Genomic DNA, 2,387 nt, shown 5'->3' with positions numbered 1-2,387 from the left:
ATTGAAACTATGCTACTATTTTATTTTGATATTTCATTATAAGAATGGATATGAAAAAATATTCAGTAGATAAATTTAATGTGTTTATTGTAATTATACATAGTAAGTGAAATACGTTTTATTACAAAATAAACAGTATTTGAAGAGTTAAAATTGAATATATAAATATGGGTTGGTTCACAAGACCTTGGAGATATTCAGAAGCAACCCCTAGGAGTAGTCACCCCTATACATTCTGCCCACCCCCCCAACACACATTTATCCCGACACTGGCATGTCTCCATGGGAAGAGAAGGGAAGAATCGAGAAAATAATGCATGAAATTCAAGCAAAATAAATGCCTTAGCCATAACTGTTTGTTTACTACAGAATAAAAAAAGGAGGTACTTATTTAGCCTGACTAATTGCCTGAATCATTACCTTAATTCTTCACTTTACTTTGCGTGCATCGGCCTGCGCAATGACTAAAGAATAAAACAAGGAACAGAAACCATTCCCTCCAACACCCAAACCTCAGTGTTCTAATCTGGACGGTATTTCCTCTTAATGAGAACTGGATCTTCATAGCCTTCTCTTGATGTGTTTATCAAGATGATATTTCTGTTTGCTTGTAGGTACAAAAGATGGGCTATAAATGCATATTTTCATTTATAAATTACTTGTCTTGAATATATAATTTAAGCAAGTTTAATGATAATTACACTTTAAAATCCATCTTCTTAAATGTCTTCAGAGAAATAAAATCTCCCTTTTCCCTAGAACTGTTTAATTTGTAGGTTGTTTGAATTTCCTGAAAAAATAACAGACTTTCTCATAGATGAACATTTCCACATTTTCATAAAATTCAATTAAGAATCCCTATTTGATGATTACTGGTCTTCAGTCTAATTGTTTTTAAAAAGAAGACATCCTTTTGGTTATTATTATATTAGCATAAGAAATTCCTTGGTGGAAACAATGACAGATTACATCTTTGAATGTATTTTATTGCTGTGGATTATCAATTGCAATATAATTCATATTTCTTAGTAAAATATATATGATTGTCAAAAAAGAGTAGTCTATCATCGTAAGATATTACCTGTGGATAGACTTGATTTTAGATTACACATTTTGGAATAGGGATGATTTGAGTTCTGCATAGTAAAAGCATTTAATATCCATGAGGAAACAAAGCCCAAAGCCAAATCATTTGCATCCCTATCTTGGGAGAAAAGCTACGATCCCTTTGTCCATTTTACTTTCCATCTCAATTTAAATGCTGTCAGAAAGCAAGTGCTGCCTGATGTAATTACATCTTCTGGCAGGACTTTATAAAACGCTGTGGCCTGTGGTCGGAGCCCCAAGCAGGCATCAGACATAACTAGTGGTGGGCTTACTGAGCACTGGCACGTTTCTTGGCTTCACTGGGGGCCGCACGGAGTATCCAAGGCCGGGATATCCGAGTCTCGGCTTCTTTCTGTTGCAACAGCAATACCCACAGAGCAGCCCCCCCGCGATGAAAACCACTCCAGCGCTCGCCCAGCCCAGGAAAAGTGCTGCTCCTAGTTCTCTCTTCTGCCCTACGTGGATGGCTGGGTTGTAGAAGTCCCGAATGATGATATTGGCTGTCCAGCACACGGGGATCAGAACCAAGATGCCCGTCACGATGAACAGGACCCCCGACGTGCCCAAAAGGTAGGCTTTGGCCCTGTCGCTGGAGCCCGTGCACTGGATCTGCTTCATGCCACAGATGCCAATGATGAGCGCGATCAGGGAGAGAGCCACAGCCACGCACATGAGCGCCCGGGCTGCCTCCAGCACCGGTGGCAGAGCCAGCAGAGAACCGTAGAACTTGCATTGCAGCCTGACCTTGGCTTGGCGGATGCAGTTCATCCAAAGCCCTTCCCAGAGCCTTTCGAAAACAATAATGTTGCTGCCAACAAAAGCTGATACTCTCCACTGAGGCAGAAGAGTGGTGGCCATAGTCCCCACCAGGCCGAGAAACCCGAGCACCAGACCAGCAATTTGCAGAGGGTAGAAGGCCATCGCAGCTGCCCCCAGACCGATCCAATGGGCGATGAGAGAAGCAGCTCAGGATCCAGGATGCGGAGGCCTCTGGGAGTCTACAGCCGTCTCTTGGGGTGTTTGTCACGGTCCCTGCCCATAATGTTTTAGTCTGAAGCAGCAGCAGCAGAGACTGAAGGTGGCCTCACTAGGAGGACCTGATGGAAATGCCTCCTCCTTTGTACCTGTGCATTCATTTCTCTATGGATTATTTACTAGTCACATATAATTTATCCCAGCCAATAAGAAGGTAGCCACAGGTGTGTCAAGAAACACTGCATTTAACTTCAGTTATTTCTCATCTGATTATTGTCTTAGCAATGTTGTAATTAGATGTCAAA

The 2,387-nt window shown here is 41.8% G+C and overlaps 1 protein-coding gene across 1 annotated transcript; it reads right to left on the bottom strand.

The window, feature by feature from the left end:
• Positions 1 to 1,353: 1,353 nt before the first annotated feature.
• On the bottom strand, positions 1,354 to 2,028 carry CLDN17 (claudin 17). The gene has a single exon (XM_037524819.1). It carries the CDS (start codon positions 2,026 to 2,028, stop codon positions 1,354 to 1,356), a length of 675 nt encoding a protein of 224 aa, XP_037380716.1.
• Positions 2,029 to 2,387: the final 359 nt, after the last annotated feature.

The sequence above is a fragment of the Talpa occidentalis genome, unplaced genomic scaffold (genome assembly GCF_014898055.3).
Source record: "Talpa occidentalis isolate TD23 unplaced genomic scaffold, MPIMG_talOcc4v2.1 talOcc4.4, whole genome shotgun sequence".
Lineage (NCBI taxonomy): Eukaryota > Metazoa > Chordata > Mammalia > Eulipotyphla > Talpidae > Talpa > Talpa occidentalis.
The sequence above is the reverse complement of the archived record's forward strand: the minus strand, read 5'-3'. Positions and strand labels throughout refer to the sequence as shown.